At 43.4% G+C, this 17774-nt stretch overlaps 1 protein-coding gene across 1 annotated transcript in view; it reads left to right on the top strand.

Annotated features, from left to right (window-relative positions):
• Window positions 1–17774, top strand: part of LOC133345866 (ATP-dependent 6-phosphofructokinase, platelet type-like) — a 74408-nt gene that overhangs the window by 30232 nt on the left and 26402 nt on the right. Inside the window, 8 exon segments of the mRNA XM_061556917.1 lie at window positions 794–838; window positions 4007–4115; window positions 6426–6521; window positions 11418–11510; window positions 13201–13326; window positions 14795–14859; window positions 15024–15093; window positions 15363–15377. Coding sequence (XP_061412901.1) covers window positions 794–838; window positions 4007–4115; window positions 6426–6521; window positions 11418–11510; window positions 13201–13326; window positions 14795–14859; window positions 15024–15093; window positions 15363–15377 — 619 coding nt within the window.

Genomic DNA, 17774 nt, shown 5'->3' with positions numbered 1-17774 from the left:
CGATAGATAGAATTCCACTGTGGAAATGAATATAAAGCGGTACTTGCTTGCGACCCTTTGATATTAGACAGATTGACCGCCAAGCTATCGTTCCACCTACCTTAACATGGCAATACAAATAATCTTTACGTAAAAGTAAATGGAGTAGACTTGTTTGCTTAATTTTTTTTTCTATAGTGCCACTTTACAGGATATAATCTGCAACATTGAATATAAATTGTCCATGGACTGAGTAAAAATAAAATTAGCTTATATATACATGGGACTAAGTTGAAAACTAGAAAAAAAAATGTTTTACAAGGTAAGGCCCACTAGCTCTTTTTCACAAGCGACCTGGCAACAAATTGTAGGTCAACGAAGTGGCTTGTCACGTGGAAATTCATAGCAGCCAAATACTATAAACGCGTGTTTGTAAATGTGGAGGGAAAAACTGGAGGACCCGGGGAAAAATCCACACGACCACGGGAGGAGAGACATGCAAACTTCAAATATACGGCAGGTGTCAGGGTTGGGATCGAACTCATGACCTCCTGAATACCAGGCGAGGTAGTTTACATTTGTCCACTATGGCGTTCCCTCATCCCGTCGGTTTATGTTACCGGGCACACACATAGGAATGTTAACTGCAAGGGGAGACATTTAAGCAATATTGATGTCTTAGTTTAGTTATGTGGAAACAGTGGTTCTTTAATTGCACGTGGCAGTCGGTGTTAGCCTATGTGGCCGATTTACACTCTCTGAGTTATTGCTTTGGTGATATTAATGCTTGTGTTGTTTGTTTTTCTCAACCTAGCCATCAGAGGACATTTGTTTTGGAAGTTATGGGACGACATTGCGGGTAAGTAACGCATTGTGTGACCATGTTACCTTATTTTAATATGTGAATACCTTTACCTTGACGAAAATAAAATAGCGTATTTTTTTTAGTATACAATAGTGTAGACAACGGTAAGTGAAATGATCAACGTATAAAACAATTAATCCGCACACGAGCTGATTGTATCACTCCATCTCCACGTTGCGCGTCAACTTTGGTGTAATCCCTCCTCTGGCTGCCACTGTCCGACGTTGATAAATTTCTTCTAACGCCCTTCATCCTGGAAAGTCTCACTGCACCCCAGGATTCCTTTACATTGGTTATCCTGTTTGGGATGATCTCCAATGTCTGATGGGTGGTTATCCATGGGGGAGGACATCTGAACACCTACAGATAACCCATGCATTTAAGGGGATAACTCTCCCAAAATCCGTACGGATGGGTCAGAGACTTACATTGCTCTCAGCTGCCACATCATGGGCTTGCAAGTTTAAAAATTGTGATGTGTTAATGATCCACCAACACTACCTATGCAGTGAATTCCAGGCAATTGCCACCACTCTCCCAAGAATGTTGGCCGTGTTGAAGTCAAGAGGCTGTGAGTGGGGTTGAAGGCCTCGCAGCTTTACCCAACATCTCCCTTCGCCACTTTCAACAATAGCGTTATGCTACCTCTAATACGCCTCACCAAGACAAATTACTTTGTAAAGCTTTAGGTTCCTCAAAATAACACATTCCTGCGGAGGGAGCTGGTAGGAACGTTGGGTTGCTCGGTCAATGGCCAGGGTCAACGGCGGCGTGGTGTATTCTGAAAATATGCCCGACTGTGAGGGCGGGCACAAGCCGGCGTGAGTAGGTTAAACGTTGAGTTTGATAAGGGCACCACAGGGTGACCAGCCCCTCCCCACCCAGCCCCACCCCTCCCATCCCCCACCCAGCTCCACCCTCCCCACCCAGCCCCTCCCCACCCTCCCCTCCCCACCCAGCCCCACCCAGCCCCACCCAGGCCCTCCCCACCCTCCCCTCCCCACCCAGCCCCACCCAGGCCCTCCCCACCCAGCCCCTCCCTGCACGACGGACGCAATAATCCCCTGTGGGCTGGTGTAACCAGGAGGTTCCTACCAATATAAGTAATAACTATTTTAATTATACAAGTCCGAGGCCAGCCCAGGACACCCTGGCGGGACTATGTCACTCAACTGGCCTGGCAACTCCTGGGAATTCCCCAGGAAAAGCTCGAGTCTGTCGCCAGGGAAAGGGAGGTCTGGACCGCCACGACTCAACACGCTGCCGCCGTGACCCTCGCCAGGACAAGCGGACTGAGAAACGAAAGAACGAAGTTCTTTTTTTCACTATTGGGCACGGCAGCAAAAACAACAACAAACACACCAAGATAACACAGTATATTTAACTGCCTTTCAAAAAATAATAAGCAAAACGTTTCAATAATTAAATTGTTGCGAGGAAAAAAAAATGTACGTGACATTTGTTCAATGAAAATAATAAGAGATCCGTACGTCAGAGGTCGCAACCGGGTACCCGATACCCGTACCCTACCTGATACCCGGCTACCCGTACCCGGCCGGGTACGGGTACCTGTTTGCGACCCTAGTGCGGCCGGGTACGGGTAAGGAATCAAAACCCGTTTGCGACCTCTGCCGTACGTGACAGTTGGCTCTGCACGCAGCCCCCTCTCCCGTTCTCTGCCTCCCCTCCACACCCGGTTTGTCTTTACAAACCTGCACCTCTCCTGCCCTCCTGGAATATTCTTAACAACAGCCTATGTACACGGTGGCCCCTCGGTTAACGTGCTTAATCCGTTCCAAGAAAACTACCGTGAACCGAAGTAACTGTTAATCGAATTCACTTTTAAGTTGAAAAATGAAGTCAAAATCGCCGAGTCTGCAGGAGAGCTGTTTTCCACCGCTAAAACAGAAAACGTAACGTAAACAAAGCCAGTCGAGGTGTAAATGCTCTTAAATGGGCATCGCTGATTAGCTGAGGACATGGCTCAGCCCCACTTTCTTCAAGGGCTCAAATTGGCTGAAATTGGCGCCCCCCGTGCATAACGTAAACACGCCGTTAATCAGAAGTTTAGCGTTAGTTGAAACCATGGGGCTCTATGGGAGGCGAAACTTTAACCTAAAAAACACCGTGAACCAATGTCGCTGTTAACCGAGGGACTACTGCATATATATAATCCGTCGTGGATGTCATTGTTAAGCACATTCACTGTGACGGATCGTTGGCTAAATCCTCCCTAATTCCTTCAGTTTCCGAGGTTAATCCTGCTGTGCAATGGAAAGAGTGATCTCCTTGCCCTACAAAACTCTTCACCTGGCGCACTGTTTCGTAGCGGCGTTGATTTTAGTAATAGCGCGCTCTTAAATTATAAACGGCTACGCGCACAAAATATGCGATACTGCGTCTGCCAAAACGGCACGTAAAGTTTCCATTGGCGTTCATCCCATGGGACAAATCTTACCGTTCTCATTAGTTTTAGCACAGTTATAAGCTGGATTGGAGCTCAGCTGCTTGTTCAGTTGGACTTGCTACGTGATGTAGAAAACCATGAATGTGAGCTTGTGTTTGCTTAAGATAACTTACGTAAAATGTTAACTTGAAAATATTTCAATTACAAACCAAGTGTGCTATGGGCACCAGCTTTCGAGACGTAGACTTTTCAATTCACTATGCTCTGAGAGAGAGAGAGAGCATTGCATTATATCTTGTCGGAGAACACGATGTTACAGGACTGCTTCTGAAGTAATTTAACAGGGCTCTGATCCACCACTAGATGGGGATGGTGGCTATATTTTTTGCCGCTTTATTTTTTTGGCAAGACTTCACTGATTGAGGACACATAAGAGATGGAATCTAGCACATCAGGGGAAAACAAACATTTTATTCTAAACAATTTTCATGCATGAAATAATCAAAAGCACACCACAGGTATTTATTTGAAATCTCAGTTTATTTCCCCATTGCATTGAACGCAAGACGTTTGTTTGCAAGCTCAGTTCTGAAGCTGCCACGAGATGGCAGTACAACAACAACAACGATCTGTCTGCTTTTTCGCTCTGAGCATCACCCCATCTTGAGTGTTATATGCAGAGACTGTGACCAAAAAAAACAAAAGCTCAGTAAATGAAACTGGCCTCCCACGTGGTGCAACGCCTGTGTGACCAGCTACCTTGCGTTGGTGAGTGCCCTGGCGTGCGGCGCTGACTGGGTGTTCATCCCGGAGAGTCCCCCAGAGGAGGGCTGGGAAGAGAAGATGTGCACGAAGCTCACCGAGGTATCCCCCCCGCCTGCTCGCTCCTGAGCCTGCGTTCTGTACGCCTCGTCCAAAGCGTCCTGTGTTATCCTCTTAAACGTGACGACGCTGCCGTTTAAGCATACGTGCCGGTGCAAATTACAGCCGCCAATGAACCCTTTCACATTCTGAGACGTCTGCAAGTTGCGGGATGGGTGTCTTGTTCACCGCTGAATCTCGGAATGCGCAAGCGGTTTGGCGTTAATTTTATTTGCAGAGGCGTAGCCCCGTTGTTTTTAAAGACTTTGTATTCGCCGCAGAGAACTGTAGCGACACGACCGCGCTCTATGATCGCTGATGCCAAACTGTGCCGCACGCCCTCCCGCATTGCCCTCAGCCCTAAGGGAACCTTGGTACTGATAAAATTATTTTAATTAAGTTTTTGTTCCGGTTCCTTTGCGATGATGTACATCATCGGAATGGAATCAAAAGAATAACTTATGACGTACACGTATGTACACGTACGCCATTGGAACGGAAAAAGGTTAAGATACACGTGCGCTAGCAGGTAAGGCCCACTGAGCTATAGCGAAGGAACATAGAATTTATAGTAGCCAAATACTCTAAACGCATGTTTCTAAATGTGGAGGGAAAAATTGAAGGACCTGGATAAAAATCCACACGACCACAGGGAGATCATGAAAAACTCCAAATATACAGGGATTAGGGATGGGATCGAAACGACGACCTTATGTATATCAGGCGAGGTAGTTACCATCTTGCCACCGATTTTGTGTTATTCCCACGGCATTGCATATTGTTCAAATTGGATTTAGAGACAGATTTAGCGAATTCTCGCTTTAACCTGACGGCATCTTCCAGTTCTGTCGTACCATCTTATTTTACCGCAATGCAGGTTTTAATCTCATGCCACTGGCCATTGCTAGAAAACTTCTGCGCAAATAGAGACATTGATATACCCGCGAGGCTTGTGCCTCGTCCACGTGCCCTCAATCCCAGGTGACAGTGTAGCTGCAACTCGTGTCTTCTTTGCGTGAAGCAAGGTGCACGTTTGTCCCCAGAATTGTTTGTTTATAAGCCGATCCTTATTTTTATATTTCTCATTTAAAACTGAAAAAAAAAATTCCAACACGTATGTCAGTATTTAATTGATGTCTTGATTTTTTTTTTAAACTAAAGTTTTAATATTTTTGTCAGTTTTTTTTTACTTGTTGAAATAATGTTGCTGTTTATTTGGAGATGTTTGCTTTTGTAAGTCATCTTGGCTTCACACACTTGTGTTCTCAAATATTGCTGACAAGCTGCGGGTTTATTGGCTGGAGTTGGGTAGCCATGAACTCGCCTCTGCTGTATCCCATAAGGCCATGCGCCCAGAACGCTCAGTCCCCTGAGTGGGTGTATAATGTACGTTGAACTTCTTTCTCACCGTACGTAGCCATGCGCAATAATCGGAGGTGGGGGGGGAAGGACAACAAACCAAACACAAAAAGCAGTTCTAAAGAAATCATTTTCAATCTACATTTAAAAGTGCCATAGGTCCAGTTGCTTCCTGATATGGGAAGGAAGAGCGTTCCAGACGGCCGCAGAAGCGCATCTTAAAACGCGCGGGTGGCTTGTGCACACACACACACAAACATATCCCTGCTTCAAGCAGAATGGGAAAACATCTAAATCGTGAAACTTCTTTTCAAGAGAAGATCTTAATAGCTATTATAAATGTTGAATGTTTTATTTACACCAAATGTCATTTTGGAACTTTTTTTCCCAAAGTGGCACCAATCTGTAGGAGAAAATGTGATCGGGACGGATTATCCAGCGACAGAGATCAGTCCGCCGTTGCCAAGGGAATTTGACCAGATGCTTTCTGGTGTGAACAAGCATAATACATAATAAAACATGCAATATGTAGACTTGAGAAATGGACCAAGGCAGTGCTTGCTACATGCATCTGTGTGGTATAGAACAAGATGATGGGCTGAGCGTTACAATTCTCGCACCTCCAATTAGCATGGCTGGCTACGTACGGTGTGAAAGAAGTTCTACATACATGCGGACCCCTCGTCTGCTATGGGTGTAAAAAGCATATCAAGAGACAACCGATGATGTGTGTGTGTGAAGCCAGATGGACTTTCAAAAATTATTTAATTACCTGGGAAAGAATAGATTGCCGTTAAAAACGTCAAGCCATGTCTGTCACATTTTTTAAGAACAAATGCTTGATTTATATTACCGTGTGTTTTTGTTCTTTGAAATCGAATTCATGTTGCTGATGACACTCGCGATGTTTGTGTTGATGTTTTTCGAAGTATTTGCCATGTGTATTACGTGTAGAACCGAGCCAGGGGTTCCAGATTGAACATAATCATAGTGTCAGAAGGTGCCATTGATACGACTGGGAAGCCCATAACCAGCGATGCTATCAAGGCGGTAAGTGTATTGAGGAAGGCGCGCGCGTGGGCATATCTTCTTCTCTATAGAAGCTCACTGAATTCATTGCCAGCAGCGCTAGCACGTGAGACAGCTGAAATGCTAATTGCAGCTTTTTAATTGGCCGACTAGGCAGCCCGCACAATGCATTCTATCGCATGCTTGTGCACCTGAAAGAAACGCACAATTTGGATTGATAAAGCTTCTAACTACGACCGTGCGTCAGTTTGCTAAAATGCGATGGCAAGAGTAAATCTTTGCAGTGCGTGCGTCGCATCAATAATGCGTGTTTGGGGGGGGGGGCGCTTTAAGTGAAATAAAATGGGTGCACGGGAGGCCCAATTACGACACGAGATGTAATTTCAGACGCTTTCGCTTGTCATTTTGGTAAGTTTGCGCAATTCCTTTGTCACCTCAAGTTAACGTTTTATTCGTGAAATATGAACTAGAGATGTGTGAATGCGTACAACGTGCAAGCGCTGCTGGGAATGAAACCGGCGGCGGGCCTCACCGAGCCTCTGATTTTCCTCTTCTTGATGATCACCGTATTTGCGCCGTTTCCTTTCTTGTTTTTTTTTCCTCCTGTTTTTTGTTCTGTTCGAATTTTCAGAATCGTCAGCGCAAGAAAAGACTTAATGTAATGATTGTGTCGGAGGGTGCCATTGATTCTTTCAACAAACCAATAAGCTCGCAAAAAATTAAAGATGTGAGTACAGCGTGCGCTGCTGACCGTGCCTGCTTGCTGTGGCTTTCCGCTTCAAAGAGCACACGTAATTCGCTCCCCCATCGCTCCGCTCGCTATCCCACCGATTTATTTTATGCTGGCCGCAATACCGAATTTCTTCTAATGAACATGAGACAAAACATGTTTTAAACATGAGCTTTGTCAGCTTTAGTAGGAAAACATGCGCGCTCACTTGGACATCATCATGATTTTTCTTTTGACTGGTACTTTAAAAGACTGGTTTCTCTGTATTGTTGATTCAATAGAGGACCATTCGTGTTGTTGTAGCTTCTAAGTGAAAACGCGCGTCAAGGCACTGTGTCGTACAGTGAGCTTTCTTATTTTATCGGGGCAGTCGTTCAGAGGCAGAGGCAAAAGGGAAGGTCTTGAGACTGGACTTGAACAGTGGCAGGGAGTCGAGGGCACAGACGGCTGGGGCCAGGGAGTTCCAGACGATGGGGGCAGCAGAGAGGAAAGCGAGTGACATGCCACCGTGCGAAATCGTCAAATTGCAACCATAAGGATGCAAACACCGGCCAATTAAATCAAAACCGATTAATTTGATTAAAATTACAAATTTTTAGGTAGTACGTAGCATTGCGAAGCACTGTAAATAGAGGTTATGGTAGGAATGCTCGATCAGCTTTTTACCATGATGTGAAAATGACAGACTTCATTGCGTGCCAGAAGGGGCATTGTGTAAGCGGCGAAACATTTCCATTACATATAGGCAACACCAATACTGCGTCTTCTATTTTTTTGTCTTTATCTAAAACTAAACCTTATTGCATGAGTGCAATAACAGTGTAGTCATATTTGAAATACAACTGAGAAGGCAAAGGGTCTGCACGGTGGGACAAGTGTTGAGCGGTGCTCAGTTCCACTGGCAGTCAGGAGGCAAGAATAGAACTTCCACATTCCCATGGCAGATTCAAGTATTTCCACAGGACAATTTGACTTTACATTAGTTGTACATTTAGAAAATGTGGCATCAATCTAGATCAGTGTACTGGAAAGGTGTACCGGTTAAAATTTACACTGAGATTGAACCGTCCTTAATATGAGAAATTTAATACACTTACGATGCTGTATTACATTTCGTACCAATTAGGGTATTGTTCACAAATTAATGTAAGTATACAATATGAACATTTTAATAGTAAGGCTTTGCAAAGTAATGCAGTTGAAAGACGTAGCTGGAATGGATGCACCCCTGATCGTCTCGTAATTTAGATGCGGCAAAATTAATAAATGAGAATACTTATTTATGTTGGGGTACGGCGAGTGGCTTGAGTTGTAGCTCTGTAGGCCGCAACGTGGCTTGTCAAACCCACGACCTCCTGTGTACTAGGCGAGGTAGTTAATATCTCGCCACCATGCAGAGGTCGCAATCGGGTACCCGATATCCGTACCCTACCCGATACCCGGCTACCCTCACCCGGCTGGGTACGGGTACGGGTACCCATTTGCGACCCTGGTGCGGCCGGGTACGGGTACGGGTAGGCCGTGAGTCACCGGTGAGTCACCGTTTGTCACTCATTTCGGGTAGGGTACGGGTAGGGAACGGGTACCCGTACCCGGCCGGGTATGGGTACCCATTTGCGACCCTGGTGCGGCCGGGTACGGGTAAGGAATCAAAACCCGTTTGAGACCTCTGCCACCATGGCACCCCTATTTCTAGCACATGCATGTATGTTGAACTTCTTTCGCACCGTATGTAGCCACCCTTGCTCATCAGAGGTGCCGGGGAAGCTCAACAAACTAAACACGAAAGGCAGATCTCAAGAAATTAGTTATCGTATTTATTTATTGTTAGAAAGGCATCTCGCAATGTTCACACTGTCAAGAAATATATTCCCTGCAGTTATGTTTTTTTTTACAAGTTAAATAGAATGTCACTAATAGTTACGTTAAAACATTTCTTGGTAAATCCTGGCAGCGCTGAGCAACACTATATGTACATCATTACTTGTTTAAATGTAAATTTCTTCCATCTTCTGTTAACCCCGAGTACATCATTACATTTACATGTGACCCTTACATTTTTCCTTTAATTGCTCCAGCAGTTTAAGCTGTTAACGAATCTCTACCAGACGATGGTTGTTTGGACAGTTCAACGACTCTGTTGTTATTTTTCTAATTGCCGGTGCAGCATATAATTAATTACACTGGTCAACACACTTTTTCTGGCATAAGGTATTCCAACAGTTTTAAGGTAATTTTGGGGTGCTGATTCCAAATCTGGCATCAGTTTTTGTCTATCACATCAGGTTTTTGAGAGATCAAATATTGCATTTTCAATAAAAACTGCAGAAGAAAAATATTAAATAAATGTGGATATCTACATACAATGATATTATAAACACACTATCCTAAAAATACAGCACCATATTTTAACACTGAAGCAGTTACTGACTCGCAACAACTTGCAATCATAAGTGACAGAGTTAATTTCGGGTAAAGTCAATGAAAATTGGGTATGCCGATAGCATAAAAATGAGATGTGATAGGGCAAATCTGAGATCAGATTTGGAATCAGCACCCTGAAATTAGTCTAGAACAGCTGCAAAAGTCCAGGCCAGAATTTTTTTTTTTTGTTGACCAGTGTTATCAAACGTTTGTTTTGACAAAGTGGTGTGCAGGGAGACAAAGAAGAGCTCTTTACTTGCCAATGCTTTGCAGTGATTGAATGAGAGCAGAGTTTTCCTTTTTCAGTTTAAACTTCAGTTAATTTTCAAGAAAATTCCCTGGAAGCTACTTGAAGATTTACACGATTGGAACCTCATTTGCCAGTAAAAAATATGATAATTGTTTTTTTACCCTTCTATCTGGCAACAAAACTGACACCTTTTTTTACAAGGAGTCATGTTTGCATAGACCACAATACCTGCATTCGTAATGCAAACAAAAAACACAACTCTGATAATGTATGCACTGTGCTTGAAGTTGATTGGTCCACACCGAGACAGCTTTTCTTAGAACCTCGTCTCACATGGTGTTGGACCAGATGACGCCAAATGGCGCACAACTCAAAGACAATGCACCATCAGAGTATGAGAGCTCGGGGTAAGCATTTACACCATTGGAACCTCAAGGACAGTGCATGTATTATCAGAGTTATGTTTTTTGTTTGCATTATGACTGCAGGTATTGTGGTCTATGCAAACATGACTCCTTGTAAAAAAAAAGTGTCAGTTTTGTTTCCAGATAAAATAGTAAAAAAACAATTATCCTAAGTTGAAGATGTTGCGCTTTCTGAGCGTTGCCATAATTTGAGAAATTATTATTTTAAAGCATTATTTCACACCTTCCTTTGCCAGTTTATTTGGGCTTCACATTGTTAAGAAAGGCCCATTTCAAGCCTGGAAATTAAATTGCGTCATGTGGAAGTTATTACCATGACATCTAATAAAAAATAGTACATTTATAATTCCATTACAGTTATCTTGCTGTACGCACAAATCTGTGCTAAAACATTTGTGCAGTGGCACTTAAAAGTAAGTCTTGTTTTTTTTATTCTAACCTGCCCCTCTGTTTGATTTGTAGTACCCTTCATAATTGAAATTGTCCCCTCTATATTTACCCAATGAAAGAAATATCTTAATAGTTATGAATGTTCTTTAATTGAACACTGAAAAAGCAAAACTATATATGAAATGCTGTCATCATACACATTCAAAAATAGGCATATTTTGTATTTCCCATTTTCATTACCATGCTTCAATGTTGCAGTGATATTTATATTGTACATTATTTAAGAAAATACATTCAAAGATGGAAATAATCGGTGCAGCAATGTTCATAAAAAGCGCTGTCCTATAGTCTTTAAACATTAATAATGCACCTCTGATTTCTATGCTGAAATGTTGAGCATACTTGTGTATGGGTTCATATATTTTATTGTTTGTGTTTTCACCCTGCTTTGCTTGACTTGTGGCTACTTTGGCTTCCTTGACTTGTTTCTTTTGGCAATTTGAAATCGAAGAACTCATTGAATGTTCTTAACATGCCATTGGATCTGCGTAAATAATGACGCTGTTACCTGCTACAATTTCTTGCAATACGCAAAATGAAAAAAAAGTAAAATTACCGTGCAAAACTCTTGTTGTCCTAACCACCTGTGTTAAATGCAATTCGAATAACACTGCGCGTGTGTGGCATCGCATCGCAAGCTGGTGACCAAGTCCTTGGGGCTGGACACACGAGTCACCATCCTGGGGCACGTGCAGAGGGGCGGGACCCCGTCTGCCTTCGACCGCATCCTGGTAGGCACAGTCGCCTGTACTCTTTGGTTTTTTCGGTAAAGTCACGTAGGTAAAAAATGTAAATCACGATGTTTCGGAGGCAACACAAGCTTCCTTCTTCAGGTAGAACCGTCACAGCTAAATTTTGCTGTGATTTTATTTAATTTTTTTACCTACGTAACTTTACCGAAAAAACCAAAGAGTATGAATCCTTGCAGTCACGAAAACTTAAAATCTAGAACAGTCGTCTGTGTGTGCTTGTGTGTAAGTGTGTGCCGGTGTGTATGCGTGAGGAGCGGTAGTGCAATGGTTGGCACGCGCTGCACTACGAAACTCCGCGACCTAAGCTCGTCCCGCTCACGGCCAACACCAGTGACGATGATCTGAATCGGTTCTGGGCCTCCCCTAGGTCGACTCAGCCTCAAATGAGTACCTGGTGCGGTGTGTAAACATCGCCACTGGGGAGACAAAGGCGGCCGGGCGTGGTGCTGGTCACCCACCTGCTCGCATGCCGTACCGGCCTTCATAGGTGCTCGCGAACAGCACTTGCCCCAACTGCCTCTTAAGGCAACATGGGTGATCTTTATCTTTGTGCCGAATAGCAACACAACTTTACACCATAGTTTCATTCATATTGGATTATTTTTATGACATTTATAAAGTTTTTTTCTCACCCCCCCCCACTGCTCCCCAATCAGTCCCTCCAGAAAAACGCGGAGTTTTTTGGTGATTGTTGCGGGCAAAAATCGTTGATTATGCGGCACGTTTTCTTAAAAAATGCGATGGAATATGCGGGGTATTTATGCAATTTTATGCGATTAATTTGCGGGAACTTGCAAAAATTGCGGGAACTTGCAAAAATTGCGGGAACTTGCAAAAACGGCGGTTTGATGAAAAAGAGAAAAAAAAGTGATTCCCCCAACACCCTATTCACTAGGCTACTACTTTAATGTAAAGAGTCATTTCTTATTACTTCCTATGATAAGCAAGCATACTACATCACAGAAAATGCTGGGAATATTTAAGTTCTCATCTTGTTTTATTTCAGACCTTAAACAGATGGCTCAAACTTACAAAACATTGAGTCGAACAAGTTCTGTAGCTTTACAAAATGAATATGCTACAACTTCTGTAAAAATGAATAAATAAAATATAAAAAAATAAAATGTGTGCTTCCTGTTTTACAGAGGTAGCTATACAAAACAGACATCTTCTGTTAAAATAAGTGTTTTCAGTGCACAGTAACGTAAGCAATACAGTAACAGTACAGTCTTACAGTAATGTAAATTTACATACTACTAACAAAAAAGTGCAATCTTACAACTGTAAAGTTGCATAAACTCCTGAATAAAACTAACTACGTAGCCTCTAACACTTCATAACGTTCCCATGGCAACAGGGGAAATGGCTGCGCTTGTGTGAAGTAAACGCAACATTTTTCAACTTTCTGCTAAGATATATGTGACTTTTTGCAACGAAAATGCGGGGATTATGAAATCATGCAAGCCCGCATATTTTGCGCGCAGAAATCTGCAATTTATGCGGCGAAAGTGCGGCGTATTTGAAAAAACGCGCCCCCCGCATAAATATGCGGACTTTGGCTGATTTTGCGTGGAATCTTGCGATCGCATAATCGCGTTTTTCTGGAGGGACTGCCCAATGGTGGCTGAACGGGCAGGGCTAAGGCATGAATGTGTGTGTGGGGGTGCAGGCAAGTCGCATGGGAGTAGAGGCGGTGCTGGCTCTGCTGGAGGCGACCCCGGAGACCCCTGCCTGCGTCGTGTCGCTGTCGGGCAACCAGTCCATCCGCCTGCCGCTCATGGAGTGTGTGCAATTGGTGAGGGGGGGGGGGGTGATGGGCGGTGCCTCCACTGGAAGTAAATGAGAATAATATAATATGGATACAGAAGCCTTTGTGAAGTACCTTGTGTGCGGCAAAAGGTCTGTTAATCCGGTGTAACAGGCCGTAGTATACCCGGGGTTAAAACGGCCTAGGCTAGATTATACCCGGGTATATTATGGCCTAGGCCAATTTATACTCTGGGGTATATTATGGCCTAGGCCATATTATGCCCCTCTAGGCCAAATCATACCCCCATGATAGCAATAGTGTTGAGCGATATACACATAAATTACTAAATTTTTCCAACATTTTATTCAAAACTGTAAACACATAGACTTTGATTGCTTCAACCAGAAAAACTTCAATAATAACCCTAACCCTAAAAATGCTTCAATTGATCACATTGAGATTCTTACTTCCATTTATACGCTTTTTAGATATCGATTGAAGTTCGTTTGAACTTTCACATGGGGAATATTCTGGCCTGGAAAGGTATGGTCTGGCCCAGTCTAGTTTAAACCCCCGGGGGGTATAGTTTAGCCTAGGACACTTTATCCCCCCGGGTATACTCTGGACTAGGCCAAACTATACCCGGGTTTAATCGGGGCAGGTGGTGATTTTAGCCTGTTACACCGGCACTTTGCCATCCGGAGTGCTCTGTTAAGCAGGCATCTGTCATGGACGGCAATAGAAATCTTCCTGGACGTATCCGGAAAAAATCCCGACAGCCATCCGGCATCTTGGCCTTGCGCTTCAGGATGCTGCCGAGTCGTGGCGCTAGCAGAGCCTCAATTGCAAACATTCGTCGTCGTGATTTAGACGGGCTCCCTTACTTCTCCATGATCAACTTAGAATACTCTGCCAGTGACGGGTGAGTACCTCTGCAAAAGAGTGTTGTTATTGCTTGTATCATTGTTTTATGTACTTGGGAAAATTTGGTGAGCCATAAGTATAACTCTCAGATAACTGGCATTACTGAATTTCAAAATAAATGCATTCGTAATTTTTTTTAATTTTATCTACCAGGTCAAGCCTACTGAGCTATTGGCTCTTTTTTCAGAGGCGACCTGGCCACAAATGACAGGTCAACGAAGTGGCTTATCACGTGGAAATTTATATCAGTCAAATACTCTAAACGCACGCTTCTAAATGTGGAGTGAAAAACCAGAGAACCCGGAGACGAATCCACCCGCCCATGGGGAGAACACGCAAACTCCAAATATACAGGCATCGTCAGGGTCGGGATCGAACCCATGTCCTCCTTACACTAGGCGAGGTAGTTATCTCAGTGGGCCTTATCCGATCAAATTTAAATAGTAAATAATCTAGTTTCTTGTTATGCGACTAACCGTGCAACGGAACCGATAGTCGGCTGAGTAAATCGATGACTCGGAAAGGAGCCCAGCTTTGGGACAATTGCGCGGCGGAGAATAAAGCGCGGTGTTGTCTTTGTGCTCCTCAGACACAGGAGGTTCAGAAGGCCATGGATGAGCGGCGGTTTGCGGACGCGGTAAAACTCCGCGGACGGTAAGCGACCAGCTTCTGCATCGGCCTGCTGTTTGCTTGTGCAACTTCCTCTCGCCTGTGTTGAGATGTTTTTACTGATGCTGGCTAATGACATGCACTGCCTGGAATCGTCTGTTGAATGCAATGATGTTTTCCATTTTAATTTTTTTGACAACTGCCTGCAGGAGTTTTGAAAATAACTTGAACACTTACAAACTTCTGGCCAATAAAAAGGTCGATTCTGCGTACCCAAAGGTCAGTCGATTCAACTGCGCTGGATTGTTTCTCAGTTGTAAATTCCAGTTCTGTTTTTACCCTCATGTTGCTTAATGATCTGAATCGCATCATATGCTTAACCCGAATCATATTATGATTTAGTATTCTTTTTTTATTACATACAAAAATCAATTGTTTACAATGATGTGTTAATTTCCAAAACTTTGATCATTATTATTATGATTGTCGTGATTTTTGACATTTTACTTTCTCCTACCCGTTGTGATTGTGGCCTGGGACTCGAACAGGATGGCAGTAATAGAGTATGTACCTTGGCTTGTGTGTCGTTTTTATGGCCTGCACTAGCGCTTAACGATGTGCGTGCTTTTGAAGTATTGCTGAATGGTCTTGCTCCAAACACTTCCCTTAAAACAAATAATGTTGGTCTTCATTTTTAGAGCAAAACTGAATCGAACAATCAAAAAGTTCATAATTTCCACAAATGCCCAATTTCAGCGTCAATTTCACACCGCTTTTTTGCGTATGGCTTTTGTTCGAACCTGCAGCGCTGTGAGTTTATAAATACGGTGGAGACAGAGTTTGGATTGCTTGGAAAGTACCACATTATGAATGCAAATTTAATGCTCATTTAAATCTATCGGTTTTCCACATGAATGTTGAAATGCCCAATTTGACATAATGGTATGCTGTTGAAAGCAGCTTGTTTCTCTTAGCTGTAAATTGAAAATTTTCAGGATGGATGTTTTCAATGACTGAGGCAAGCTTCAAGTGTACGCACTGAAATGGTGCTGCGCCGTGGGATATTGTGCTTTGGGAATTCTACAGCTGATGTGCCAAGGCCTCTTGCCCATGACTCTCATTAAGCTCTTGTTAAAGCGGGCAGACTGAGTTTTGCTATTTCCTCTGGTTTCTAACTGCCACTAACTGCTTTCGGCATGAATGTGCTTGCCGTGCTTTTATGACCCTTTAATTTACGTGTTAGAAAAAAATACACTGCAGTTAATTGCTTGATATAATAATATTGAACCTCTTAGTGATTAATTTGTACACATTACTGCTTTTTGTCTCGTTCTTATATCCTGTTTTTTTAAAATGGAACAATTAAGCATTGTTTAGCATTAACAATGCGAAGAGCATAACGTGGGGGTAATTAAACAGTTAAGAAGCCAAATGCAGTCCACCGGCATTCTCCTCTGCTTGCACCGCTGGCAGTTCTGCGTTCAGACCAAGCGCTGTTCGGCGCAGATTTATGCGGAAAGCTTTTTCCCGAGGGGATGCACAATAACGCCGCCAACCGACTTGAACGCATGCTGGCGCCCGTATGCCCGAGTAGACTGTGTGGCGGATAACGTTGGCACTTGGCAGGCTAGCATGCACGGCTCACTTAGCATTATCTCGGCTGCGTCTGTGCTTGGTGCCGCACTGCAGTTAACTTGTGTTGCTAATGATTTCTTCTAACGCGACTGGGAATTCTGCTGCAGTTCGGCTGCTAAGTCGGTGCACGTGTGAGGCAGGTGGTGGTGGAGTTGGGAGCGGTGGGGATATGGTGCTTTTGTCCTGTAGTTCCCGTGAGTGGATATAACTGCAGTGGATTTGTCCAGAAAAATCGGCTAAAGCAATGCCAGTATTTGATCTCTTTACCGAATGCAAGAGGCACTAACCTCTTTCCAACAACGTGAACTTTTGGCATGTCATTTACGCGGTCGTGTGTCAATTCTGTTAAAGCTTCGATTTAAAGCTTTCGTGACTGCAGGGATTCATCTTCTTGGTTCTTTCGGTAAAGTCACGTAGAAGGGAAATAATAAAAATAAAACATATTAAAATGCAATTCTCATGACGTTTTGGCCACAACGCAAGCAGCCGTCCTCAGGTGAAGAACAGGGCTGTCTTTACGATAATTTTATTTTATTATTTCCCTTCTACGTGACTTTACCGAAAGAACCAAGAAGATCTGTTAAAGCTGTTAGCCGTCAGCCACGAGGCAAACAAATAATAACACGTGGTACAATAATCGAGGTTTTTGGGTTAGATCGCGTAAATATATAAATGTGTCATTAAAACCCGCCACCACCCGACACAGTCAACTAGTAAGGGTTATCACGTAAATAGAATGTGCCAATTCGTCACTAGTACAGCACACCAGTGTAGTGTATAGTGTAGTGTATTATACTAGCACAGCACTAAACGATGTGTTAGAGAGCCAAGCCACAACATTTACAAACTGAGTACGACGTTTCGCCAGTAATTACAACTAGCTTCATCAGGCGACAGCTAGATTTGTGGAGAAGTCTTACTGTTTCTTTCCTTATATAGAGGCGTAGATGTGTTGACCACCCTTCTGCGCTCTTGCACAATGTGTGTGGGGGGGGGGGATTACTGAGGCAACGTACATTATGTATGTGCATTATGCGAGCCCTTTGAACTTGTCCTTCCTGTCTATTGTGTTTATTAAAATAGCCCTACCAACGGTAATCCCGATTGAAATACGCTGCCCTTTGTAGGCATGCATTTAAATAATGTTTTATTTTATGATTCGCTTCCACGCAGCACTAAGACGGTAGCAATCCGAACGGTTAGAGTTATTTTGATTCCTTTAAATTTCGAAAGATTCTCTAATCAGTCTTGGCCAGTGGTAGCTAGTTTTGCACAAACCTTCAACATTATCAAAATCAATTGAGTGTCCTTTTTGGCACGCGTGT

Source organism: Lethenteron reissneri, chromosome 23 (assembly GCF_015708825.2).
Source record: "Lethenteron reissneri isolate LAM-NWPU_2019-01 chromosome 23, ASM1570882v1, whole genome shotgun sequence".
NCBI lineage: Eukaryota > Metazoa > Chordata > Hyperoartia > Petromyzontiformes > Petromyzontidae > Lethenteron > Lethenteron reissneri.
The sequence above is the reverse complement of the archived record's forward strand: the minus strand, read 5'-3'. Positions and strand labels throughout refer to the sequence as shown.